At 44.6% G+C, this 26,159-nt stretch overlaps 1 protein-coding gene across 3 annotated transcripts in view; it reads left to right on the plus strand.

Moving 5' to 3' along the window:
* TGFBR2 (transforming growth factor beta receptor 2) overlaps nucleotides 1–25,720 on the plus strand; it is an 89,749-nt gene extending 64,029 nt beyond the window's left edge. For all 3 annotated transcript variants that reach the window (XM_045088999.1, XM_045089000.1, XM_045089001.1), the window contains 4 exons: nucleotides 4,502–5,301; nucleotides 6,974–7,115; nucleotides 20,154–20,281; nucleotides 22,964–25,720. In XM_045088999.1, the coding sequence (XP_044944934.1) occupies nucleotides 4,502–5,301; nucleotides 6,974–7,115; nucleotides 20,154–20,281; nucleotides 22,964–23,143 (1,250 nt within the window). In that variant the 3' untranslated portion in view covers nucleotides 23,144–25,720. The remainder of the gene's footprint in view (nucleotides 1–4,501; nucleotides 5,302–6,973; nucleotides 7,116–20,153; nucleotides 20,282–22,963) is intronic.
* The last annotated feature ends 439 nt before the right edge of the window (nucleotides 25,721–26,159 follow it).

The following is a 26,159-nucleotide window of genomic DNA, read 5'->3' on the forward strand; positions in this document are numbered from 1 at the left end:
GCCCTGGAGTAGACTCTGACAAAAGAGATTTTAGGGTTCTTCCTCGCGTAAGACTTTTTTCTACTCAGGCAGGGAAAAGACACATATTTGCAGGGACACAACTCAATAGCGGTTCTTGGTTAGAAGCCAAAGAGAATGGTCCACACACCTAGAACATGCCCCTTGGGATGCGTTCTCTAAGAATGGCCAATATCACTAAATCGATGGCCAAAAATCACGTAGCCTAGGCCTCAGTGAAGGCAACCAATTTAGCAAATTGAGAGGTTTTATTTATTTATTTTAAGATTTAATTTATTTATTTTATAGAGATAGAACAGGTAGGTAGAGCAGCAAGCAGAGGGAGAAGCAGGCTCCCAGCTGAGCTGGGAACCTGATGTGGGGCCTGGGATCATGACCCGAGGTGAAGGCAAATGCTTAACCTACTGAGCCATCCAGGTGCCCCAAGTTGAGAGTTTTATAAAGTCATTCTTAATTGGCTGTTACCAGTGTGAAGTGTAGAGACAACATGGCATGGGTTTAAAAGCAAGATTAATTAATTATCTGTCTCCAATCAGGCAATTCATTTCAAGTATCAGCTTTGCTATTACCTAAATGGATGATCTTGAGAAATCATTTGATCTGTCCAGCTCTTAGCTTTCCTGTCTGTGAAATGGGGCATACAATCATAGTCATATCTACCTCATAGAGCTTGTCTGTCGATTAAATACAAATATTCTAGAAAACTCTTAGCACACAGCCAGGCTCATACTGAGTATTTGATTTCTGGGCTTTTGTGTACTTGGGGGGTTGGCCGAAAGAAATGTCTCCTGTTAGTTTCTGAGTGAAGGAGATGCCAACTTGTGCATATACTTACAGCTGTTGGTTTTCTAGTAGCAGCCCAAGGGTTAATACTGTAAGAGGGTGTGGGTGGCTCCTGTTTAGACAAAACCACATCCCAAACCTCCCTTTTAACCAGGTTTGCTATTGTTAGGGGTTTTCACCACCTCTTTGAAGTTTCAAGATTGACAGATGTTATTCAGTAATTCCTGTCCCACCAAATTTTTACATGTAGGTTTTCAAAAAGAAATCACAGGAAATTTGAGGGGAAAGTAAAACTTTGGTTTCTGATATTGAACAGGGGCGGGGGTGATTTCTAGAATCTTCTTCACACATAAATTTCAGGGGATTTCTGTTTTTGTGTTTCCCTTAGCCTGAAAAAGAATAGCAGTTAGCAAGGAAGATCCTTTTCATCTAAGGCCAGGAATTACAAATAAAATTAGCAGCAATAAGTGAACAGTTCATTTGAATGTGTTGTGCTCTTTAACCCATTGAAGACACAGCCAAGTAATTATGCCATTAATTTTTTTTTTTTTTAATTTTCTAGTTCTGTCATTGCCCCATATGTGAAAGAGAATATTCACCATGGACCAAAGTGAAGTCTCCCTACATTCTGCCAATGCCTTAGGGGTTGTTAAAAGAAATAACATCTATAGAAGAAGGGCCAGCAAACTTTGTTTAGGAAGGGCCAGGTAGTCAATATTTCAGGCTTTCTGGGCCAGGTATCGTCTCTGCTGCACAAACTTCTTAGTCTCTTTCTTTTTCTAATCAACTCTTCAAGATACAAACAAACATTTGTAACGTATGGGACTTTACAAAATAGTCCCTGGGGCCATGGTTTGCCAGCTCTGCTCTAGAACAGAAACACATGTGAGAGCTCTTGTCCTGTGGAAGTCATCATCCATTCAGCTTCTGTGACCAACATTCACTCGGTGTAGGTACCCATTCTGAACCAGGTGCTGGGTATAGTGTGGTGATCAGTACGTGTAGATTTACCCTATAGAGCATGCTTCCTCTTGGGGGAAACAAGCAACACGGGAATCAAGCCAATTTATGATGATAAGGCATCTTGTGTGGAGGCAGACAAGTGGGTGCTTGAAGCAGACCCATCCATGAGATCCTTCAGAAAATAGAGGCAGAGTTACTGAGGGGGAACATTGTTTCCCACTTGGACACCTCCTTCATCTGGCCCCTTACCCTTGCTCTCCAGGCTCAGACTCTGCTGAACAATGAGGACAGTCCGTACTTGTCCACATGAACTGTTTCTACTTTTGCAGTTCCAGTTCCCTCTGTCATTGCCTTGTCCCCTTGTCACTTCCACCCCCCACTCTCACCACCTGTCCTTTGTCCCATTCATGCCTCCCAGTGTGAGCAAGAGTTTGGGTTTTCAGTCAGTTGCCATATTGTTTCCCCTTTCTTGTTCTGTTTCATGCACTAATAGATCTTTCCCCATAATAGTAATTGTTTTGTCCTATTGTTTGCTGAAATTCAGATGTTCTGGGGTTACTTTTCCAGGTCTTTTTTAATGCCATCAGATAGACATAAGAGCTAAGGTTTTCATCTAGAATATATAGGCAGTGGAAGTTGGCGTTTCCACTTAGAACTGTTCTTAAGACCAGGCAGGGCGTCAAGTGAAACCTAAATAGCCCCTTAAAATAAAAACCCAAGCACCCCAAACCAGCACAGCACAAGCTTCATTTCTCACTGTGCTTTGTTAAGTGATGATAGCAAATACGATCTAGGTAATGGGTTCTCTTCAAGAGGCTATGGTTCTCTGCCTTTCACCTGGACTATATTCTTACTACTGTATCCTCATCAAACCCCTACAGTAGGTGAAGACTGCCTATTGAACAATTACAGATACTTTCTCTGACATGATGTCCAGTTCCTTCACCCACATTTTTCCTTTCGGTTCCCTTGCTAGAGTTGACAGTTTGGGAAAATTGCTCTTCCTCAAGCAGATCATATATTCGCAGTTTCTAACCTAACATTCCTTCTAGCCATCACTGACTTTTTCTCATCTTCCACTGACCGCCTCAGAGACAGTCCTTGCCACGGTGGTTCCCTGTCTCTCTACGCTTTTCTACATTCCACCAACGCGTGTAGACTGCAGCACACATTCCCCGCCTGTCCCAGGTGTCCCTGTGTTACTATGCATCTGTGTGTGTGTCCTAATCCTCTCCTTGTGTTGTAACCTCTTTGAGGGCAGGGCCATACCCATAGTAGGCACCCAACAGCGCTACGTTGAATGAGCGAATCTAGCATCTGATCATGAGGTCTCCTTGTTAATAGGTACCTGTGAGGGAAAATGAATGACACATAAAAGCAATAGGATTCTGGCATTCTTGCCCAGTGGAGATAGCCCACCACAAAGCTCTCACTGAACCATAACCGCCTTTCACTGTTTCTTGCCGCTGTCTCCATTCGTGTTTTTCTTTCCTAAAGGAAAACCATGTGACCAGAGTCAGCCAAGGCCAGCGCATGAAGTAAAGTTTGACATACACAACACTATGTGTGGTCAGATGGCTGGGGCTAAGTACTCTCCTCCATCACCGCACAGGTCTGCCTCAGTGGTCCCAATTAGAAAACTGGCTACATGTCCTTTTTACTCTTCTCACCTTTGTAGTAATATTTCCACTGTTGCCAGTAAGATTTCCTGTTCTCCGAAACTTCAGATCACATGCACTTTGAAAAGAGGGATGTTGGGCACCTGGGTGGCTCAGTCGGTTAAACGTCTGCTTTCAGCTCAGGTCATGACCCCAGGGTCCCAGGATCGAGGCCTGCATCAGGCTCCCTGCTCACTGGGGAGCCTGATTCTCCCTTTCTCCCTCCCCCTTGTCATGTGTTCTCTGTCTCACTCTCTTTCCCAAATGAAAAAATAATACCTTTGGGGGGAAAAAGAGGGATATTGGGTGATATGAGGTAAGTGACTTCCAAAGAGACCCTTTTGCTCAGACTCCTCTCCCCACTCTCTTCCTACCACCTGCTTAAGGGTGGCCTGGGTGTCGGTCAGAATAGGACAAGCTGGAGTATAGAAAAGCACAAAGATGACGATAGGACTGTGCCAGTCTCCTCATTTTTACCCTGTGCCACCCATACAAGCTTTTTGGAGGCAGGAGCTGTCATTCTTTATTCCCAAAGCCTCTTGTAACGCGCGGGGTTTAGTTAACACTCCATAAATGCTTCATCCATTTATCCAACACTTACTGAGGACCTGATGTGGGCTCAGTGCTGTTTCCAGTAGTAAAAAAAGGAAGACGTGGCCCATGGCAGCATGGAGTTGTCAGTCCTTTGAGGGTGGGATAAGTAGGAAAAATAGGGGAAGACCCCATAACTGGACTCATAGTGATTTAATTCAAATTGTGCCAAGTTGTCATGTAGGAAAAACGTAGAATGTTATGATAATATAGAAAATACAACACTTTCCCACATTTTCCTGGATCTCCTTTAGAGAGTGACATTGAAGCTGAACTTTAAGGGAAGACTAGGAGACCTTGAGTAGGTGGCCAGGGGCAAGGAAGTCTGGACATATGCATCCATCCGTGGAATAAAAAGTCACAATTTATACCCACAAAATCTATGAAGATGTTAGAAGGACTAGGTGCTGGAGATAGGGACCCATTCTCTGACCGTGCATTCCCACTGAACCCAATTTCTTCTCTTCTTCCTTTTGTTTCCACATCAGAATATGCCACCAACAACCCTGACCTGCTGTTAGTCATATTCCAAGTGACAGGCGTCAGCCTCCTGCCACCACTGGGAATTGCCATAGCCGTCATCATAACCTTCTACTGCTACCGTGTTCACCGGCAGCAAAAGCTGAGCCCGACCTGGGAGACCAGCAAGCCGAGGAAGCTCATGGAGTTCAGCGAGCACCTGGCCATCATTCTGGAAGACGACCGCTCTGACATCAGCTCTACCTGCGCCAACAACATCAACCACAACACAGAGCTACTTCCCATTGAGCTGGACACCCTGGTGGGGAAAGGTCGCTTCGCCGAGGTCTACAAGGCCAAGCTGAAGCAGAACACTTCAGAGCAGTTCGAGACTGTGGCAGTCAAGATCTTCCCTTATGAGGAGTATGCCTCCTGGAAGACGGAGAAGGACATCTTCTCAGACATCAACCTGAAGCATGAGAACATCCTGCAGTTCCTGACTGCTGAGGAGAGGAAGACCGAGCTGGGGAAGCAGTATTGGCTGATCACTGCCTTCCACGCCAAGGGCAACCTACAGGAGTACCTCACCCGGCACGTCATCAGCTGGGAGGACCTGCGCAAGCTGGGCAGCTCCCTCGCCCGGGGCATTGCTCACCTGCACAGCGACCACACCCTGTGCGGGAGGCCCAAAATGCCCATCGTGCACAGGGACCTCAAGAGCTCCAATATCCTCGTGAAGAATGACCTGACCTGCTGCCTATGTGACTTTGGGCTTTCCCTGCGCCTTGACCCAACTCTGTCTGTGGATGACCTGGCCAACAGTGGGCAGGTAAGTTAGACCTGGATCGCCTTACTTGTAGGGGGCCTACGCCACCTCTCCACCCATCTCTCATGTCTTTTGTCTCAAACAGCCTGATGCTAATGGACACCTGCCTAGACATGCCCCTGGGCATGCCCCACTCTGTCCTGCCAGCATGCTTTTCTAATGAACAACGTTTCCCCTCTGGTTTCTGCCAAGCCCATCTAATTCAGGACAGATATTCTTCTCCTTAAGTCAGCCTTCATTTCTCTCGCATTTGCAAATGACTTTTCATTGCTTTGAACAACCCCATTCGTGCTTGGTTCTGTCTTTTTCCTCTCTTCTGCTTCTATTCAGCCCTTCCTACTCTGAACTATTGGTGGCTACCTTGCTTTCTTTTTACCTTTCTAGAAAGCAGTCTCCTTTGAGCCCAAATCCACTTGCATTTTTGTTCCCATCTAGCACAATGCCTTGAACAGCGAAAGTGACCAATCAATATTTGAGTTGAGTTGACAGACTGAGTGAACACACAATTCTGTGGTTCCTTTGAAGCATCTCACAGATGAAAATAGAAATCTTTTTGGGTAAGGAGATATTGGAAGGTCACTAGAAAGTACCAAGCCACCCTTTATGAATAAGAGCGCCCCATCTTTTCACACACTGGAAGCTTGATGTAGATTACAGTAGAGTCTGGAAAGCACCATTGTTTCCTCTAAGTAGGTAGGGGGGTATGTGCTTTTGAACCATTTGGTTACTGCTCAGTCTGGCCTCTTGGGTCCATGGCTGCACAACCAATGTTCAAATAAATATATCGAGTGAAACATGGATGGAGTAATATGACAGGGTAATGAGTCATGCAGTGACCTATTAAGAAGAAAACTTTCTTCTGTTACATACCATTACGAAACATTCCTTGGGACAATGATATCAATTTACCTGACCTTCCTTAGCTTCTTGAGAAGGTAGGACTTCACTGTTATTTAGTGAAGCCACACATGCTAAAAAACCAAGCATTTAAGTGATCTCTTCCCTAAAAATATCTTTCTTTTTCCCTATGTATGCCAGTGTTTTCACATTATCATAGTCCAAACAAAACTACATGGCATGGCTATCAAAATTATAAAATGGTCTAGATTTAGTCTTCTATTATAGAAATACTTTCATGCAGCTTATTTTACTAGAGATTTTATGAAATTATACTACATTCTTGGCACACTGGAATGTATCATAGAGTAAACAAAGAACATTAAGACAGTCCTTAAGTGACCGAAACTAATGACAATGATTCTTATTTTCCCCATAAATCTTGGTGTTTCAGGAATGAGAAAAACAGTTAATTTGAAAAAGCAAAAATAAAGATCTAAAGTAGCACAGACATTGTCTCCCCAGTTATCTGTGAGGATGTTATTGTATAATACGATGACATATATCATGAAACTAGATAAAGCAGCTCTGGGGTTTGGCACTTCCTCATTTTGGTATGCTTTGTTTATATTTTTGAAAGTGTTTTCAGGGAGAGAAAACCTATTTTTAAAAATAATTTCATAAGCTGTTAACTTTCTTTGCCTGTCTCATAATTTAAAAGAGCACTGCACTTTTCAGAGATCATCTGCATGTGTAGAAGACAAACATCAGTTATATTTTTAAAATAAAGATGCAGCTGGAATTACATTATGGGCCTCAATGTCTTTTATTGCTTTAGGTGGGAACTGCAAGATACATGGCTCCAGAAGTCCTAGAGTCCAGGATGAATTTGGAGAATGTTGAATCCTTTAAGCAGACGGATGTCTACTCCATGGCTCTGGTACTCTGGGAAATGACATCTCGCTGTAACGCAGTGGGAGGTATGTATGGACTGCTATCATGGGGCAGGGCTTGATGCGTCTTCAAAATGATGTCATGCCGCTTACTTCAAGCATGATTCCAGGGGTATAATAGTGTTAACCCCACAGGTGGAGCTAGTTGAGATCTGTTAGTACACAGCCATTCCAAGAGGATTGAGAATTGTGCTAATAAAGGCTAGATTTTTAAGCTGAAAGCCATGTTTGGAGCATAAAGCGTTCTATTCCCCTTTCTGAAGTATGATTACTTTTCTTTTAATGCGTCTCACCAGATATTTAAATATCTGGCAAGAGAGGAACATAAATACAATTCATAGAATTAGTTCTATTTATCCAATGGAAAATATTATTTATATATATTATAAAAATATTTATATTATAAAAATATCCAATGGAAAACATCTGATTTTTGTTTCATTTTCTATTTTAAGGGTTTTTTTTTTTTAAACCTTAAGAATCATAAGGTCTACGTAGTGGATTTGGCTCAAAGTTTATTTTTATGGGATGACTTTACTTTGTTGGGCAAAACAAGTGGAATGATTTGGTATATTTATTTAGATTTGTAAAACTCTAGTAGAGAAGTTTTTAAGGAATGCTATGGTATTCTTCAGGGGTGTAGAAGGGATGCCACTGTTTTAGAAAGCATTATCCTGATCTCCATGGACATGAGAATGGCTCAGGTCTACATTTTTATCCTTTTTACATTCTTCTCAGTAGTTTCCATGACTGAGCTCTCACCTAAGAAACGTATGCATCTCAGCTTGGTCTTGGCTGGTGGCTAAGTCAAGTCAAGCCAACTCTAGTTTTATTTTTAACTCTTTGTTTTGTAATATTTTTAGACTTACAGAGAAGTTGCAAGAGTAAGATAGGGAGTTCCCATATACTCTTTGCCAGCTTCCCCTACCGTTAACACCTTACCTAAACCACAGCACAGCTATTGAACACAAGTCATTGACATTGGCACAATACCTTAATTAGTCCGTACAAGTTATTCATGTCTCTGAGTTCCCAGCAATGTCCTTTTCTGGAGCAGAATTCAGTTCAGGATCCTATATTCCAGTTAACATCCATGGCTTCTTGGTCAACTTGTGACACTTCCTCATTCTGTATGTCTTTCCTGACCTTGACACCCAGGAAGAAGTTAGACTAGTTCTTTCATAGATGGTCTGTCAACTTTGGGTTTCTCTGATGTTTTCTCATGGTTAGATTGAGATTGTGCTTTGGGGGCATGAAGAATACAGCAGTGATGCTGTGCCCTCCTCGGCAGCTCAGGGAGGGGGCACAAGACGTCAGGGTGCCTGTTCAGTTTGGTCCCTGGGTTGGGGTGGTACCTGCCTGGTTTCTCCCCTGTAAAGATACTATTTTTTTCCATTTGTGGTTAATACATATCTTATAAGAAGTTACCTTAACCTGTTTCAGAAGTACTCAATACCTAATTCATAAAGATACAAGACCTGTTTCTTATCATAAATTTACCTGCTGATTTTAGGATCCATCAGTCATCCTTGTTGGCAACAATTATTATTGTAATGTTTGCCTATCAGGATTTTCTGTTTTCTTAGCCTTCCTACATGTGGTAGTAGGTCTTCTGCTGTAAGGGAGATCCGTCTTTTCCCTCGTCACCCCCAGTATTTATTCTTTCCATTATGCATTTATATCGGTCTGGAGCTATGAATATTTATTTTATTCTATGAGTATCTAATATCATCAAAATTTATTTTGTTGCTCAGATCATCAGAGTTTTGATCACGGGGCCACACTACCCATTGGTAAAACATGGTGGCTCTGGTTGGCACCATGCTGGCTCTGAGTCTTCATCCTGTTTAGAACTTCCTTAGCTGATCCTCCAGAATGGGTCCAGATCACTCTTTTCCACTGGAAAGCTTACTGTCCCGTCACCTATTTGCCTGGGTTCCTGCATAGGGATGGCACTTCCTATCTGGCTGTCTTGCTGAGTTTCTTCCTCAATAGCACTTCCAAAATTAACTTGGTTTTTCCTTGCACAGTGAAATTTGTTTAACCAAGTTTTAGCCACTAAGGATAATTTTCTGCTTAAAAGCTTTGACAGTTGCAAAATGAATCTTCAGACCGGTATGCATTGTGTAAGAGATGATGCTGTTGTCACTGTCAGAATAAGTTTACCTAGGTTTCGGTATCTTTTCTCTCTTTTCAAACCCACTATTCATAAACATGAGCTGGAGATTGTGCCTCTGTCTTCCCCTCTGTCGGCGGCACAGCCAGCTTATTAAGGCCTTGTGTGAGCTCCCTGCTCTCATTGTTATCAATGACTGAAGCCCTTTCCTGTTGATATTTGCTGAGTGTGGAAGAATTCGGGCTCATGGGGAAGAACTGAGTTCACCAACTTTTACAAGGTCTAAAAACGGATACAGTATAAACAAGTTTTCCCAAGGAAGGAACAGGATCTCATTTGCTCAAAAAACCTTTCATAACCTTTAGGATAAGAACAGACAGCTTTTGGGGAACCAGAAATAGGCCATCCCATTTCTCATTTTGTTTGATCTTAAGCCCACAGTCCTTTTTCTCCCATCTCCTCTCAGGCTGCAGAAACCCAAGTTATATATCTGCACTCACTTCGGTCCCACTGAAAGCCCTTCAGTTGATTGAGTACTTGAACTCACAGATTAAGTCCTTTCGTTAACCTTCTTTGGAAAACTGTTTTTTAGTTTAGGGATTTTTTTGTTTTGTTTTGTTTTAGTTTGGTTTTTGTTGTTTGTTGTTTTTGTTTCATTTTTTGTTTTTTTGTATGTGCGTTTTTGTTTTTGTTTGTTTGAGGAGGGATCTATCTTAAAAATATTAAAGACAGATTCTTAGCCTAGTCTTGGTTTCAGAAACTTTTCTTCTGTATTTTAGGAGTCTCGTGGAAACAACATAAAGCCTGCAGATAGATGCATTGCCTCCCAACAGGGGTAGAAGGACAGGTTTTGCCTTCAGGATGTTTGTAGCCTCCTGATGAGACGGACTTCTTTTTCTTTTTTTTTACTTTTAAAAAGTAAAGAAAAACGTACGCATGCAGACACATCTCTTACCTTAAAAGCAAAATGTATAATAATTCCCTCCAGATAATGTTAAGCTTTAATTCTGAAGGTCTAAGAAAGAGAATAGGATATAAAAAGGTTTTCGTGAAGCTTAAGCCTTTTTTTTTGCATTCTCAGATAAAACGTATGTAATTACCATTTTTCATTGACCGTCTCATTTTCAAAAGGGAAATGGTGAAATATGAAGCTTAACTTAGTCTGATGACTTGTAGATTGAGATTTTTATTTTGCAACGTAGGACAGCTAATATTCTCTCCAGCTTTATTCTACGTAGCAAAACATCGAACTGAATACAGTAGGATACCAAGCATCAAGGGACTGTCTTGCAGGGAATGAGAAACCCCAGCTTTCCTGGCTTTAAGTGACTCCATTCTGTTTTTGTGGTTGAGCCCAGTCTCCTCACATGGATCCTAAATCTGACCCCCTGCTCACCTTTCTAGGCTCGTCTCCCCAGGCACCATCGTACCACACAGCAGGTCTTCTATGAATGTCTTTTAGGTCCCAATACTAGGCTTGGTCTTATGCTATTAACGGGAACTGAAGTAGACTTTTGAACAGGCAAGTGCAATTCTGTTGTGACCCGTGCTGCAGGAAGGTAAGGCAGGGCACTGAAAGCCCACGACAGCTGAAGGGAGTGCGACAGTAGGGTCAGGCACAGGGGGGTTAGGTCAGCTCTGGAAGGAAGGGGAAGACTCAGGAGTGTCCCCTTGAGTTCCTTCTTGATCAGCCTCTCCTCTGTGCAGAACAGCTCAGGGGGAAACAGAGAAAGATAGAGCACCACACTGGAGAAGTCTCTCTTATCAGATGAGAAAATAAAAACAGAGGGTCATAACACTCTTCTGAAACCAGCTGGTCCAGCGCCATTCGCACCCAGGAGCTCAAGCGATGAGCTGTCATAATTGAAGAGGGCGGTCAAAAGGGGAAGGCCTCCTGGTGGATGCAGGTGTGATCATGATGAGAGCTTCAGAGGAGTAGCCGCCATGACTGTGCACTTGCCTCACGGGTCCACTCCTCCAATCTACCAAGGACCCTGAAGAGAGCACTGTTACTCGCTGCAATTTACAGATGGGAAAATTGAGGTGCCAGGAGTTGGGCAAGCTGTGTGGCCAGGGATCAGAGCCCTGCTGTCTGACTCTAGCTCACTGGCCTGGCCTTCCTAGGACACCGCCGGTCTGACCAGCGAAGGACATCTCAAGTAAGGGACAGCTGCTGTCACTATTGTTATCATTACGGATTGGGCAGCCAGTGCGACCTTGTGCATCCTGGCCTTTAATTCAGTGCCTCTCCGGAAGTAGCTGGCAAAAACGTTTGGTGACAGCCTCCCTCATGAAAGTCTCCAGAGACTGACAAGGCCGTCTCCTCTGGGTGCATCTCTTTTAGCAGAATCCCAAAGCTTTTCCTTTCTAAGCATGTTATGGGCTCAGCACCTGATAGTCTGAGATAACTTTCTTACCCTTTTTTCTCTGAAGATCTATTTATTTATTCATTCCTTCCCTCAACAAATATTTATTGAGTACCAGTTAAATGGCAGGCACATTCAAAATGCTGAAGGCATAGCAGTGAAAAAATTAAAACCAAACCAAAACAAAACAAAACAAAAATCAGTCTCTGTCCTCAAGGGACAAGTTGTCTCTGAAGAGCAAATATTCTAGAAAGACAAGTGGTGAACAAATGGATACATGATATAATACCAGCGGTGGGAGGAGGCGAATATGATGATTTTAGGAAGAAAAAATAAAGAGTTAGAGACAGATTACGACAGAGAGCCTAACTTCAGACACTTGGATCGCCTGACAGAATATAAAAGTGAAGAAAACAGGTCTCTCAGAGCCATTGGAAAAAGAAGGTGATTGGTCTGTTCCTGTCTTATAAAGGAGGAAGGTCATGTAGTCGTCACTCAGCAAGGACAGACGCAAAGCCTGACTCTGTCTTACAAAGAAATCTCTGTCCGGCTCTCGGCTCTCGGTTTGTTTGGTGTTCATGCAAGTGTCTGTGGTGTGGGAGGCGGATGGAGACCGGGACCCTTTCAAGGCCCCCTGTGGCCAGCACAGCAGGCACAATATTCACATCATTCCCAGCCAAAACCCCAGCCTAAACAGGCCCACAAGCAAACTGACTTCCAAATCCCTGGCCATTTGGCTTCTGAATAGAAACTGACACACAGCAGCCCGCAGAGCAAGCATCTAACCAGAGGAGAAACGCAGACCCTGAGCGGACTGTCAGCTTGCCACCGCCTTGCAGAACAGACAGGAAGAACGCAGGAATCAAAAAGAAAGGAAAGAGACCCAAAGCAAGGACAGCAACAAAGAGGGGTCGGGGAGAAGGGCTGAAGAGAGACAGGAGAGAAGGGCTTTGCTGTCCTGGATTTCAGGGGAGTCAAATCTGGAAGCAGATCTAAAACTCAGGGGCACTGCTTCTCAGAGAAGTGTCAACGGCTTTGCTGCTCTGTGGGGTTGGCACCACATCAGAACAACAGCTGTGTTCCAGATGCTGACTTCCAGAGGGACGGCGCTGCGTCCCAGGGCCTTGCCCTCTGCGTGCGCAGAACTGGGGAGGGGTGGTGGGTGGAGAGAGGCAAGCATGGCTTCTCTTCAGAACCTTCCAGACAACTTAAAAAACGCTGCAAGGGTCTGGGAGTGCAGGCTGGCTTCCACCAGTGAGAAGACTTTGGGGAAAGGTGGCAGAAGGGGAGCTGGAAAGAAGATCAAGTTGTTCCCAATAAAGGCATTTCTTAGAAAAGAGGTTATTTGAGGCAGTCAGGGTGGTGGGGGGGGAGGGGCGGCGAGGATTGTGCGGTGGTGGGCCTTGGTGGGCCTGGCCTGGAAAGCAGCCTGAGGGCGGGACAGAGACTTGGTTTGATTGAAGAATTCTGTTGTGTGAGCATCTGCCTTGGGTTGGATGCCTCGGGCCCTGGAACAAAGAATTGAGCCTAAGTAGTTTATTCGGGAAGTGATCTCAGGAAATGCTAGTAAAGGAACGGGAAGTGAGTCAGGAAAGGGAAGGAGGCCAAGAAATGGCCTGTTATCAAGCAGGACACCACTGCAGGCTGCTGGAGCTCAGTGCTGCCGGGGACCCCGGGTGCAGTCAGACACACACCTTGAACTCGGCATCACATCACCTCACCTGGCTCACGAGGAAGCTGGGGGCTCACCTTCCAAGCCCCCTCCATCTTGGGTGGAGGGCAGCTCCTAGGGTAGTTTCGGAGGGTGAACACAAGCTGCCCAGCCTGTCCCACAGGGAGTCGGACCAGCAGGCATGAAAAGTTGTGTGGCCAGCGGTCTTCTGGGAGTAGACTGAGTAATGTTGGGGAGCCCACTCACCCCTTAATTGGCTTGCTCTCCAGTTCTTCATAGAAGGGAGGCCTGCACCTGGGCTTTGTTTGATCACATGCACAAAGAGGACTCTAGATAACCATGCACGAACTCCTTTGCCAACCCTGTCCTGATCTGGTGCTCGCAGCCCAAGTTGTGAGAGGCTCATTTTTCCCCACCCACACCATCCCACTTGTTTCTCTAAACCCAAAATGGACGACTGTTTGGGTTTAATGTCGGTAAATAATAGTACTTAAGGAGAGGGCTGCTCTTAGTAATCAGTGCTTTTTTTGCATAACTCTTAGAAATTACAAACCGTCACCACCCGCTAGGTTCCATAAGCTTCCCCTTCTCAGAGTCACGCGGTGTGCAGGGCTGGCCAAGGCAGGGAGGGACACATTTGTCACATCTGTGACAGGCATGTTCCCACCTGGGGCTTCCCCAGCTGGGCTTGCTCTGGCTGGGGGAGAAAGAGCTCACTGCAATGCTTGAGGAGAGAGGAGAAAGCATGCAAGGCTTCCTAAAAAGGCAAAACCATTTTCAGAGTTACCAGTAATCTAGCATGCAATTCTGAGTGTTCTTCCCGGAATCCAGTGCACTGGCCTCTCTTTTCTCAACTGTAAAATGAAGTGTTGGATCACATCTTCTGAGACTCTTCTTCGACATTCCCTGTCTGACTCATTTGAAATGCTTCAAGTGTGCTTAATAACTTGTATTCAAGTTGTCAAGATGCAACTCCTATTTCTTCCTTGCAAAAACATTTACAGCAGTGCCACTCCAAGCCTGTTCCATGGAAGGTGCTGGTTCTGGGATGGGTCGTTCCGGCTTTGTGATACGATGAGGACAGAGAGGGTGTTTTGTGACTTTAAGAGCAATTTGGTGTTGCCCATAACACCCGAGCAGCTTTCATTTGCCTTGTGATTTGTTTCCGCAGTGTTTTACTCAAGCTTCAGTCTTCAGTGAACTGGGGAGCAAAACACTTCATCTTTTATAAAAATGCAGATTGAGAAGTGCTCATCGTAAACAGTAAGGTGAAAATTTAATCCCAGCATTCAACCTAAGCCAGTTTTGTGCAACTAGGGATGAGGAGTGGGAGAAAGATTTGCTTTTACCGTATCTGTCTATTTAGTAATTTTGGAGTTTTAATCACATGCACTTTTTTCCTTTTGTTTTTTTAAAAAATATTTTATTTATTTATTTGAAAGAGAGGGAGATAGAGATAGTGAGAGAGAGAGAGCAGAGAACATGCCAGGAGGAGAGGGAGAAGCAGCATCCCGCTGAGCAGGGAGTCCAATGCCAGGCTTGATCCCAGGACCCCAGGATCACGACCTGAGCTGAAGGCAGATGCTTAACTGACTGAGCAACCCAGGTGCCCCTCACGTGCATTTTCTAAAATAAAAATACTTCAATCACCAACATGAAAAATAAATAGATAAGGACCATGGATAAGTAGGGATAAAAGATATGGAATCGGGACCCAGCAGTTTTGCCAGAGTGGTTCAAGCGTCTCAGCCTCTAAATGCTTGAAACCATGGGAGAAAGTGAGAGCTAAAACTAGCCCCTGGTTTGGCGGGTAACTCGCTCTGCTCGATACCTCAGGACCATCCGGGTATCTGTGCTTGATATCCCGTCCCAGGGAAGACCATCGGTGCCCACCTGGCTGGCAGAGACCTCCTGCCCTCAAACCCCTGCCCCAGAATTAAGGCCTCCACCTGAGTGTCTGTGGCCACCTCCTTCCGCTGGAGGCAGATGTGCTCTGTATCCTGAGGGCCTCTGGGTAGACCTGAGGAACAGTTAGGACAAGGCCCTCCAGGAAGAAGAGCCCTCCAGCATAATGTCTGTCAGCAGTTACCCTCTGCATTGGGGTGGAGGTCTGAGAATGTCATTGCCTTCACAGCCAGAAAGGGGGGAAAAAGGGGAAAAAAAAAAAAAGACATTACTGGCTGACGGTGGTTCTCATGCTGCCACAATCAGATATTAAAGCTGGTGACGGAGAGGCACTGCCAAGCGTAGGTCATCATTCTAGAGCATGACTAAAAAAATAGGTGGGAACAGTATGCTTAAACTGTGGGCAAAGAGCAAAGAAAGAGGAATTGTAAAAATCCACAGTAAGACCAAAAAAAAGACAAAAATTAGCTGTCTTGGAAAATATGTATTATATAAGTATGACATCCGCCGGGAGTTGAAGAAAGGTCAGCTTAAAACACGCATAGTTTTATTTTATTTATTTATTTATTTATTTATTTATTTTTAAGAAAGAGAAAGAGCACAGGAGAGGGAGTGGAAGAGGGAGAGGGAGAGAGAGAATCATAATCAGGTGCCATGCCCAGCATAGTGCTCAACGTGGGGCTCTATCTCAGGACCCTGAGATCATGACCTGGGCTGAAATCAAGAGTTGGACGCTTGACCTACTGAACTACCCAGGCACCCCTCTTTTTCTCTTTTTACTTTTTTTAAACATGCATGCGCTTGAAGTCTCTATCTTGGTTCCTCACCTGAAAGACTACTTCACTGTTCAGGAATTGTGGTGTGCCTGTTTGGGCCACATGATGTTCACCCAGACTTGTCTAATTTGAACTTAGAAAGAGACTCATGGATTCACATTCTCCCAGCTTGGCTCAGGGCCAGCTGCTTCCAGGCTGTGCTTGACCTCCCTTCCCTATGAACTCTCCCACAAGTCACATAATGGAAACAGGCCTCATACCCCTTAGGGATACTAGAGAATCTCACAACTTTCCAAGGTTTTAGGAAAATAGGAAGTAATCCAGTTAAAATTCTCTTTGCTCTGGTGAAGGACTGTCGTCTTTGTCTTCTTTTCCAAAGGAGTGTTCATGACTTGTCCTTTACCCAGAAAACAAGCCCATCCCTGTTGCCCTATGCATCTCTTGAGCGCTCTCTCCCATTCCCCATGGAAACCTGCTTTGGTCTCCGCAGAACTTACAAACTTAGATACTGTGGTTTATGTGACTTTGAAGATTAAGACTAGAAATGAAATAAATTGGCCCTGGGTTATAACCTCAACTAGATGGTTTCCTTTGTTGTGAAGAAATCTCAGCGATGAGATTGACACCTGGGATTGATTCTGATCCGGCCATTTTCCTTCCCTGACCATGGTCATCCCCTGCCCCTTTCTGAGCACTGTGCTGTGAGGATGGTTGATGGGCTAGTACATTCAGTTTCTCAAGAAGAAGTCCTAGCAAGTCTTCCTCAGGGTGGCTTTGCAACTAGGGACAGAGGGGGCAGTTTTGCTGAGAGATTGACCTAAAGAGAAAGCACTTCCTTGGCAGTTGTCTTAGGCCAGCTTTACTAGAACTAGTCTGACACAAAGATTTTTTTTTTAAATTTTTATTTATTTATTTTGACAGAGAGAGATGACAAGTAGGCAGAGAGAGAGGGGGAAGCAGGCTCCCCGCTGAGCAGAGAGCCAGATGTGGGGCTCGATCCCAGGACCTTGAGACCATGACCTGAGCTGAAAACAGAGGCTTTAACCCACTGAGCCACCCAGACGCCCCTGACACAAAGATTTTTGTACAATGGTTCATTGAGGATAGGTCTCAGAGGAAGGGAGTAAGAGAAGCAGGAATGGGAGAAGCTCAGCAAACCTGTAGTTTCAAGATTTCTAGCCTCGGCCTGATCTCATGGGGGAACTCTAGAGGATGAATTGCCCCACAGTTATCTCCCTGCAGAGGCAAAGGGTTAGACTATGAAAACCCCCACATAAATTTATTGTTGGCTGCAGGGTACCTGTAGGGATGAGACTTTCTGGAAATCTCCAGGCCCAGCAGCAGTCCTCTAGAGAGGACAAAGGTGTGAGCCCTCAGAACTCAACACCTGTGGCAGCTGGGTTCTGGCGCTACTGGCCGGGTAAAGGGATCTAGGCAGAGAGCCAGTGACACCAGCTATGGCAGCCAAAACAGCTGGAAATGGACACTCTGTGGACTGATAGATTATCTAAAGAGCACTTTATATCCTATACAAATCCTATCCCATATATGTATTAGAATATACATACCTCAAGTCAGTGTACTAAGAGGTCATCATATTGTTCGATTAGACTGGATTACAAGATAAGTCTGGAGAGGAATATGGAGGTCATCCAATTCAGCCCCTTCCGTTTATAGAAGAGACGGGTTAGGTCAGAGTCAGCTGTACTGAGAACCAGCTCTGATTGCCAGTCCTCTGCTTTTGTTTGGATTCAACCCAACTCCTATCTAGTGAATGCCTGAGTGGAGAATTGAAAGACCCTAGACTCAGCCTCTGCCTTGGACCTTACAAATTTAAAGTCTATAGAAGATAAGGAAATGGAAGAAAGAAAGAAGAATATTATGCTGATCAAAGTTCCACTCTCACCCCTAGAACAGTGAGGAGGAAGTGTTATGGCACTCGAGGACAAAAGTAGACACACAGAAGGAAGGATGGTTTGTGCTTGTCTCAATGTGATGGGAGGCCTTCATCTCAAATCTCCTGAGAAAAGACAATATCCTGGTCGCTCTTATACTTGGGCGTGGGAATGGGTATCACAGAAGATGAATATGCAAAGGGGGGTTCTGGGAAAGGGGAGAAAACAAATAAACCAATAAGAGTAGGCCATCCCTTTTCAAAAGGTGCCTTGAAAGCTTTTTCACTTCTTAGCCTAGAAGGGCAAATTACTGAAAGTTTTACTCATTATACAAGATTATTTTGTTAAGGGAAGGTCCTACTTTCTGAGAAGTATATTGGATCCAGCCCACCCCCCCATTTCCATCACAGACACGTTTTAATACAGGCGTGTTTTCTATCTTTTAGGTTATCCTGTGTCGCTGTGACGCATGTATTGATCCCCCCACTTATGTTAGTGTGTTGTTTTAATATTCAACTAGAATTGAGGCATTGCCACTTCGGACCAGATCTAAAATTCATTCATCCATCCATCTATCCATCCATCCATTCATTCATTCCTCAATAAAGCATGTGTTGAGAGCCTCTTATATAGGAGGTTCTGTCAAGGATGCTAGGGATTCAAGAATGACTAAAGGGAGTCGGAACCTGCCCTCAGATATTCACAATCTTGTTAGATGAGACAAATAAACATGCGATCGTGTCACAATATGGTATAGAGTAAACAAGAGCTCTGCCCGGGACCTTTGGCCAAGAATGGCTTGGGGATATTCAAGGAAGTTTCGGTAAAGAGATTGACTTTAGCAGAAAACTGAAGCCCTAGGCAAGGGGTATATCATCCTCTCTTCTCTTCTCTTCTTTGTCCCATGGATCACTAAAGGAAAATTCCTTTTTAAATTTTGTTTGTTGATGTGTTGTTAATTGCTCTCCTCCATCATCCCAGTAAACAGCATTGCTCAACATTTGTGTCATCATTGTTGTAGTAAGGAGCCTTTACAGACCTTGTTTACTTTGTTTGTTTGTTTGTTTTTCTTTTACTTTCTTTTCTCCCCCCCCCCCCGACTGAGCCAGCCTGGTGCCCTGACATTATTTTTTTCTCTAATCAATACTCCATAGCAATTTTTTTTTCTTCCATCGTGGAAAAATACACTAATACACTAATACAAAATACAAAAATACAAAATACAATACGCTAATACAAAATACAAAATACAAAAATACACTAATCTAAAGAGTGAATCTAAAATTCACTCTTTCAACCATTTTTAAGTGTAGAATTCACTCGCATTATGTACATTCACAATGTTGTGTGACCATCACCATTATCTATTTCCAGAGCTTTCTCATCTCCCCTCCAACTGAAACTCTGTATCCATTAAACAACAGCCCTCCATCTCTTCATCCCCCAATCCCTGGCAACCACTATTCCACTTTCTGTCTCCATGAATTCGTCTATTTTAGGTACCTCATAAACGGAATCAGGCAGTATTTGTCCTGTTGTGACTGCCTTATCTCACTCAACATAACATTCTTAAGGTTCATCCATGCTGTGTCGTGTCAATTTCATTCCCTTTTCAGCTAGATATCCCCATGAAGTTTACCACTATATATTAAACCTGTTTATATACTGGGGACCCAATGTGTAGGATTGTTTATATACTGGGGACCTTCACTAGGCTACTAATGTGTAGGATTTTTCTACCTCCCAAGAACCAGTTTTGTCCCCCTTGGAGCAATATCACCCCACTGAGAAAGCCTGCATTAAAATGTAACCTCATGGGGGGCCTGAGTTGACTCAGACTCAACTCAGCTGAGCATCTAAGTCTTCATTTCCGCTCGGATCGTGATCTCAGGGTTGTGAGATTGATCCCCAGGCTGGCTTTGAGCTCAACATGGAGTCTTCTTGTCCCACTCCCTCTGTTCCTACCCCCACTTGTGCTGTTTCTCTCACTCTCCCTATGTCTAAAATAATCAATTAATTAATTTAAGAAATAAATGAAATGAAAGCTCAGTGACCTTGTTGGTCTTGTTCTTCACTGTCCACATCTGTTAGCACAGTACCTAGCTCATAAGAGGCCCTCGATGATTATCTGTTGAATATCTCTCAAGCTCTTTCCACAACCACTCCTTCCTTCTTATTTTAATCGACCGTTCTTAAAAATTGCTCTCAGAGTTATCAGAGATATGTTTTGATGCTCAGTGCCTCAGGTTACTCAGCCAGAGCTCTCAACCTGCTCAGGTCCCCAGCTGCACACACCTTTCTCAATGGCCCCATGTTCACCTGCTCTCTTTAACAGAAGTGAAAGATTATGAGCCTCCATTTGGTTCCAAGGTGCGGGAGCATCCCTGTGTTGAGAGCATGAAAGACAACGTGCTGAGAGACCGAGGGCGACCAGAAATTCCCAGCTCCTGGCTCAACCACCAGGTAAGGATCGGCTGTTAGGAGGGGAGAATAAGATTTCTCTGAAGTAGCCTCTAAGGGAGGAGAGGATTGTAGGATATTGAGCTTTAATCTGGGTCCCTTTGTGTTGTAGGGTCCTGTTGGGTTTTGTTTATAAGGAAAATTTCAGTCATATGGTGTGGACTTGTTGTTCTGAGTTCCAAGCAGCAGGTAGACACTGCATTCAAAGACTGCTCTCAGATAATCATTTGAGGGGTATCTGTCCCACTTAGCAGGCCCGCTTGTTTCTGGGTTGAAATATTTTATTTGTAGGCTCTGCCCCTCACCCCTAAGACTTTACATAGAGTGTTTATGATTTGTTGCCTTCTGGATTCCAGATATTTTCTCTTGGGAATCTTCAGCTCTAGAAGGAAATACTTAGCAAGTGAGAAGTAAGCAGAGTCTGTGCGCTGGCTGGACTTGTGGCCGGGGGGGGGCATTGCCTTGTGGTCAGGGCCATATTGGGCTGGGTGCACAGAGTTTGCAAAGACGAGGCCAGTTCAGGAAAGAAGAGAGCCAAGAGAATTAAGAAAGTGCAAGTAACAAACAGGAAATGTGTCTGTGGGGAACATCTTCCTGGCTGCTGCTTTTTTTGCTTTCAAGAGATGGTAGGTTAGGCCATTTCTGGAAGGATAGCGGCTCTGGGCTTCACAGGACGAGGGAGAGAGAACTATCCAGATTCTTTGTTTGGGGGCATTTCGAGGAGGGCAGTGGTCAGAGAAAAAGAAGAAAGTGGCGGGTGGCAGGGCTGAGAGGGCTGAGAAGGCCATGTGAGAGGCCCTGTAACATGCCCAGGAGAGCGTGAAGGAGGAATGAGAGAGAACAGTGCACTCCCGTCTCACCGACAGAGCTGATCTTTCTATGGAGTAAAGAGTTTTACTGCCTCCTTGGGAAGAATTCCCTTATCCAGTGAAGGCTGGGGCGAAGTCTTAGGTTTTCCTCAGGGCCAGGCAAATTGAGATAAGAAACAGAAACAACAAATCACGCGCAATCAGGAAGACAGATGGAGCAGGAAGCTCGGTCTGTGCCAATCCTGGCCTGGAGCCACTTCAGCAGACAGACCCTAATCAAGTCAGCGGAGAGAGCGTGAACCAGGCCACTGCGGCCCAGGGCTTCCCCTGGGGTTTTGGGCAAAGCCTCTCTGACTGAAAAGGCAAGGCTGTTCTGTGTTACCTCTGAAATCAGAAGGCACCGATGTTATTTCTCTCAGATTCTGTTGCCTCCTCTGCCATACAGTTCTAGTAATGAAGCCATTATTCATGATGATAAAATTCTGGAAAGAATTTGCATAATACATTTTTTCTCTTAATGAGATTTGTTGCCCTATTGATTTCAAGTTAATGCTTAATATTTAATTTAATTTACTGCCTGTAATTACAGTGCCAGAGTAAAATAAATGTTACTTGTGTACCAACAATACCACTCCACTCTTAACAGGCCATCAATCAATACCGTCAATTAGGTGAATTATACAATTAATTCAACATCATGAATTCACTCACAGGTTGGGAAGGGAGGGAGAGGCTCCTAGGTGTGTTGGGAAAGTTATTGGTAGTAGATGTTGGATGGAAAAGTGCTGGGATGTATCCGGTCTGCCAGGCCACTCTGGGGAAAGATTACCAGTGACCAGACCAGCCTCTACCTGCTGGGAGCAGGCTCTAGTTCTTCCCATCAATTTAACCCCTGCCTGCTTTATTGCCAGAAAAGGGCTTGAAATGATAAAAAGTATTTGCAATGCAAAATAAAAATGACAGCCGTGAGAGAAAACCCTTGCCACCATACTGGGCAGCATTTTCTTGATGGGCCTTTGAATGGGACCTTCGTGGGGTTGGACAAAACCCTCTGACATAGCCTAGAATCTAGCCCAGCTGACCTACAAGACAGCTGCTTCTACAGTGCAGCCTGATGTTGCTGGGGGGTGGGGGGGACGGGACGTGGGGCCCAGGGGACCATCCTTGGCAGCTGTTGGAAGCTGTCCACAGAACCTGTGACTTTCCAAGGTGAAACCAGACTAAAGCCTAGACTTGACTCTGATTGCGGTATTCAGTGCTGTTTTAAACAGAAATGTGTCTAGGATTCCAACTATAAGGTACTCTAGAAAGGTAAAACCACAGAGACATTAAGATCCATGGTCTCCAGGGGCTCAGGGAGGAAGGAAGGGGTGGTGGGGGCACAGATGATTTTTAGGGCAGGGAACTTACTCTCTGGAATACGGTAACGGCGCATGCATGTCATCGCACGTTTGTCAGGACCCCTAACACGTTCCCCACTACAAACTGTGGACTGTGGTTGGTAGGGATGTGTCTGTGTTGGTTCATTGATTGGAACAAATACACCACACGGATGCGAGATGTCCGTGGTGGGGGAGGAGGTATGTGCACACCCTCTGTGCTTTCCGCTCGCTTTTGCTGTGAACTTAAAACTACCTGAAACAAAAAAGCCCAAAGTGCCCTAAAAAAGAGATAAGGGTGACAGGATATTGAGGGCCATTCTTCAGGGGAGTTTTCCAGCATTGGGATGCTTCTGTACCCCAGAAGCCTCCAGGAGAGGCCTTGTCACGATCAAACATGCTGGTTCTCCATTTCATGACCTGCCGTGATCAGATGGAGCCTGGGAGTAAATGGGTACAGCAGCTCAGGGTGTCTGCGCCTTCTCTCCCAACAACAGGGCATCCAGACGGTGTGTGAGACTCTGACCGAGTGCTGGGACCATGACCCCGAGGCCCGGCTCACTGCCCAGTGCGTGGCGGAGCGCTTCAGTGAACTGGAGTACCTGGACAGGCTCTCAGGGAGGAGCTGCTCCGAGGAGAAGATTCCGGAAGATGGCTCACTGAACACTACCAAATAGCTCTTCTTGGGGCAGGCTGGCCTACGTCTGAAGAGGCTGCCCCTGTCACCAAAGAACAAGAGGCAGCTGGAGGCTGTCCCTGAACCTGAACCAATGCTTCCTGGAAGCCCGGGGGTCACTGCCCTCCCTATAAGCTGGTGGGGCTGAGCAGAACCACCAGCAGCGGGGAGTGGGTGACATGAAGCATTCTATGCCTTTGACTTTGTCATTGGATAAGCTGTGTTAGCACTTCCTCAGGAAATGAGATAGCCAATAACATTTGCACTTTATTAATGCCTGTATATAAATATGGAATAGCTATGTTTTATATATATCTATATATGTCTATATCTATATATATACAGCCATACTCTGGAAGGAGACAAGGAAAATAAAATCAAATATCCCAGGACTGGTTTGTTTAGAGAGCTCTGGAACCAGGCACAGAAGGAAGGGATCCGTGACAGCATTAGCACTTGACGACAATCAACGTGGGCGCTGGTGTTTGGCCTGCACGAGGTGGGGGCTCTGCCTTAGGAGAGGAGCTCCAAGTCTCAGAGCCCACCGTGGCCACGCCGCACTGGCTTTTGCAAAATAGTCATTCCCTGCGCAGCGGTTCTTTTCTGGCTATGGAGCCAATTAGCGTCCCACTGTTTGGGGACCAGATCCTGGGGTTCCTGTGTGCCCCTGCATGTTCCTGGACTTTTCACTTGAGCTTCAAGCCCACATCTGGTTTGTGAGCCACTTTCCTCAACCAGCTCAGAAACCTTCTATCCCATCTTTGAAAGTTGAAAATTGCAAGCCCAGTTTTTCACCTTCGCAGGCGTCACAGGCATAAAAATCAGGACAAATTTCCCCACATAGGAAATTATCACGTATTCTACTAAGGAGAGATCATTCTTTCTTTTCTTTAAGCCCTCTACCCCCTACCCCCTACCCCCTACCCCCTGCCCCCATACCTATGCTACTATATTGCTGTGCTACTATAAAAATTTGTTCCCTTTCCTTAAAGAGAACAAATCTCCCCCCTTGGGGTTCATTGTGTTCGGTTTTTCACCAGGCTTGGTTCGAGTCTCTAGCTTTCTATGCAAACACCCATGGGTTCCATCTGTCTGGACTCCTGAATACTCAGGTACATTTTGGCCTTGTCAGGAGGATTTGAGCCGCACAGCATTGCCATGGTCAGAAGTGTTTCCTCAGGCACTCTGAACATGTGTTTTGCTTGGCCAGCATGGCATTTGACAAAATCGAGCCACTTTTTTAAATATTTGGAGATTTTGAAAAAAAAAAAAAAAAAATCTGGATCTCGCAAGTGAGGATAGACAGCAGATGGTTTCCACGATTCCCCAGGCCACATCATTCACAAAATGAAGGTGTAGACACACTTATAAAGCTGCTTTACTTCTTGATATAAACATTTGCCTTTTCCACTGCCCACCCCCATCTGGGTATTAAACCCACCCCCAAACCAAGGCTTCTTATAAGAAATGTACTTTCCTTCAGTCCTTCTCTGGCTCTGTGAGCTTGAGTCCCTCCCTCTTCCTGGTCTGCTGTTAGATTTGAAGTTGGTCTTTTTTCAGACTGAAGGGGACCCCCTCTAAGCGGTCCCACGTAAGCCAAATCTATTTTTGTCTATATATTAAGAGCTTTGCCCCTCCCCCCTCATTAGGGAGGGAAGCTCTTATCTAGAAGCTTTTGCCATGGTTATCTTTCTCTCCACCATACCATCCCTTTGCAGGATTTGCCCGAAGGACTTGAATGTGGGACACAGGACTCCCATTTGTAGTTAGGAAGTCTGTGTCCATGTGGGCAAGAACAAAGAATGAGCTTTAATAATCCATAGGAACTTGTTAATCCACAAAGAAGTGTTAATGTTGCAAACAAAAAAAAACAAAAAAACTCTTTTTCTAAAATGTTTTCGAAGCTACCTATTTTCAGCCAAATAGGAATACAAGAGAGGACTGGCAATGAGTAAGTAGATGAGTTCCATTTGGATTTTGGAAGATCTCATCTCATTGAGGTTTTAGCAGATATGCGGAGATTTGGGATTAGGTGAACCTTGGAGGCACTGTGCTCAATGGGCGTGAGTTGAGAGAGTTCCGGACAGCTTGCCAGCAATACCCTGGAAGTGCCCGGAAGTTCCATGCACCTTAGGGCTCGCTAATGCTGTCCCAATAGCTGTTGCTCATCGACCTCTAGTGGTGAATTTCTAGAATACTGGTCCATTAATGAGATTTTCCAAAATTCAAAAGAGCTTTATCACTTCTGGGTGGTCATCAGCATAAACTGGAATGTAGTGTCAGATGATACTGTGGCTTGTTTTCTTTCTTTTTTCTGTGTCAAGAAAAAGACCAAGGAATAACATTCTGTAGTTCCTAAAAATACTGATTTTTTTTTTTTTACTACTATAAAGAAAGGGAAAGTTTTATTCTTTTATGGAACACTTCAGCAGTACTCATGTATTAAAATAGGAATGTGAATGCTATATACTCTTCTTATATCAAATGTCTCAAGCACTTATTTTCATTCTATGCATTGTTTGTCTTTTATATAAATAAAATGTTTATTAGATGGAATAAAGCAAAAATACTCAGGTCAGCTTCCTGCCTCCTGAACCCATTCATCGTAATTAAGCCATTTAAACTCACTTGGTTTTTCTACAGTTTACGCTGGAAAAGTCACAGGACAGATTCTCTCCACATTCCCCATATTCATTGTCTCCTTCAGCTGACAGTCTCGAGTCTTTAAAAAAAAAAAAAAAATTGCAAAAGATCCATAATATGAGATGTACTAGTTGTCATTGGTGGCCTGGGCTTGGAGTCCGTATGTCTTGCAGCCGCCATCTTTCCTGTCCCAGGAACTGTTTGCATCCACATGACTGGCACAGCCAGCGCTCACTGTGGCTCTTTTTATATCTTCTTCTTCCCTCACATAGCAGGCCATTAACTATATCTTTTTGACTTCCATTGTGTGTCATGGTTCCTCCCTCTTCCTTTCAGTTAATCTGCATCATAGATGAATGCACCTTAGGCTGTGG

This window comes from Mustela putorius, unplaced genomic scaffold (genome assembly GCF_011764305.1).
Source record: "Mustela putorius furo isolate JIRA1106 unplaced genomic scaffold, ASM1176430v1.1 tig00003834_pilon_pilon_pilon, whole genome shotgun sequence".
NCBI classification, from domain to species: domain Eukaryota; kingdom Metazoa; phylum Chordata; class Mammalia; order Carnivora; family Mustelidae; genus Mustela; species Mustela putorius.